Below are 2247 nucleotides of genomic sequence, written 5' to 3'. Positions count from 1 at the left end.
TACCCATGTCTTTGTGCCATAAAGTAAATGCATGTGTTTCTTCGATAAACACATTTCCCCCATTGCACAAATTTCAACCATATACAATGTTTCCTATCGATAACAATGATAGACCACCAGGATCATTTTTTGTTGTTAATTCTACACATAATGAAATTTGTATGTAGTGTCGATGGAAAAAGGGTTTTAGAAATTATAATGCTTTTACTAATGACTTTTAATTTTGAGCAACTAAGCTATATAAATTTCAATTATTGTAGTGTGTCGTTACAAAATGTGTTTTTTAAAGTGAAAACGGAATCTTATACTTGTTTATTTATTTGTAATTTCAATTTGAATGTTTACAATGAATCAAAGAATAAATAATCATCAAGATCAGAAATCGATCAATAAAAAATAAAAAATATGGATATCAAGTTAGTAAGCAGGCTTAAAGGAATCTAGAGCTCTTGCATTCCGCTGAAATACCATTGGGAAACCGTTTGCGGTCGTTGCAGTAGTTGTAGATCATGTGCTTGGTTTGCACCCATCGGATCCTGTTTCGGCCAGCTGCATCAAGTCCTTGGGTACTCCATGACTGGTTATCATTTTCTGAGCTTGTAGATACTGAATTGGGACCAACTTTGTTGGCATTGGCATTGAATTTCCTGTATGACGCGGTGAAAGGCGCATTAGTCCAGTCGGTCTTCACACGCCCACCTTGGGTTGCCCAGTCATCCGCGTTCCACAGGCTGGCATACACCCTCATGGGTTGGCTCTTGGGAAATGGGACTCCAGCAGCATCATTGTTATTGAACACCCTTACTGGTATGTTATCTATCAAGAAACTGCAGAGACAAAGAGGTTTAGGAACAGTAGAAAAACATGAGAAAGGAAGAGAACCAAATGTTTATGTTGGATGCGTGACTTACATAATTCTTAGACTGTTCCATACGATGGTATAGGTGTGGAAGGCTGCAGTAGGGTCAAACCATAGGTGGAACTGCTGTTCTTTGTTTCCTTTCCCTTGTGAATACACATTGGTGTGAATTGTGTAAGGGTTTCCCGTGGAGTTGCCCAAGAACTCGAAGTCGATCTCATCGTGACCCGCACCTTGTGATGACAACTAATGTGATTTAATACAAAGACATGGTTATTATCAGCCTTTAAAAGATTAATACAAATGAGTGACAATATATATAATTCAAGATTGCAACCAATGGTACTCACGTAGAATGTGGTGACGGTGCCAGCAGAATTGCCTGGTACTAGTTTGAGTTGCATGTCGAACCTTCCAAACAGGTACTCGTGCTTGGACTGGAAACCCGATCCAGAGTATTGGTCGAGTGAAAGTGAAAGATCCTGACCTCCATTCAGAATTTTAGCACGTTCACCCCCAAAAGTGATGTCCATGTCATCGTAAAAACTTCCTGCTGATGCTGCTACTATTAGAATTGATATTAAAAGAACAGCACATAGATTAGAGTTCGACTTTGCCATTATTGCTTTTATGGAGAGAGAGAGAGAGAGAGAGAGAGAGAGAGAGAGAGAGAGAGATGTTATGTTTGTGGGAAGTAGTACTGATATCGTTTATATATATAGGTGTGGCTACGTTGACAGTTTTCAATAGGAACCATCCTTGTTACTGAAGGATGTCATGGTGGCTAATGGATGCACCAATATCTATTGACGCGTGCCAACTCATATTATTCTTCTTGACATGGGCAGGAGCGGTGGGTTTTTTTTTCTATACTTCTGGCATCTCAAAATTTGCAAATTTGTCATATTTGGACCGGTGGTTGACATCATAGGTAAAATAAAATTGTTTTAATTGTTAGTAGCTGGGAAAATCAAATCTTTGAAAACGCATTTAAAACATTTATCAATCACATTTAACACTATTAAAAACTAATTATATATATGTCTGTAAAGGGAACCATCTGCAGCAACGGACTACCAACTGATTAACGATTTAATACATATCGTCCACAAACATATATGAAATCTTTTAAAATTATCAATATTTTACCCATTTCGGAGTTACACTTATTGATGATAAAACCGTACGCAAATTCCCCAAACATCTTCATTTTCATTTAGTATTATTACCAAATTCGTCCATTATATCCAAAATTTTGGTTTCCCTCTCCCTCCTCGGCTTCCCCTTTAAATGAAAGCATCACTTGTACGGAATGGGAGATTTATACGAAATGGATCAAACTCAACTCTACATGCATTGAAGAAAGAAATATAGGAAGGAAACCAACA

At 37.7% G+C, this 2247-nt stretch overlaps 1 protein-coding gene across 1 annotated transcript; it reads right to left on the bottom strand.

Annotated features, from left to right (window-relative positions):
- Window positions 1–297: 297 nt before the first annotated feature.
- LOC145123453 (xyloglucan endotransglucosylase protein 1-like) lies at window positions 298–1531 on the bottom strand. The gene is made up of 3 exons (XM_079058664.1): window positions 1210–1531; window positions 912–1105; window positions 298–827 (listed from the first exon to the last, which is right to left on the bottom strand). Exons 1-3 carry the CDS (start codon window positions 1477–1479, stop codon window positions 431–433), a joined length of 861 nt encoding a protein of 286 aa, XP_078914790.1. The 5' UTR covers window positions 1480–1531; the 3' UTR covers window positions 298–430.
- Window positions 1532–2247: the final 716 nt, after the last annotated feature.

The sequence above is a fragment of the Lactuca virosa genome, chromosome 7, assembly GCF_052849685.1.
Source record: "Lactuca virosa cultivar CGN04683 chromosome 7, Lactuca_virosa_CGN04683_v6, whole genome shotgun sequence".
In the NCBI taxonomy this organism is placed as follows: domain Eukaryota; kingdom Viridiplantae; phylum Streptophyta; class Magnoliopsida; order Asterales; family Asteraceae; genus Lactuca; species Lactuca virosa.
This window is presented reverse-complemented; position numbering and strand designations above follow the sequence as displayed.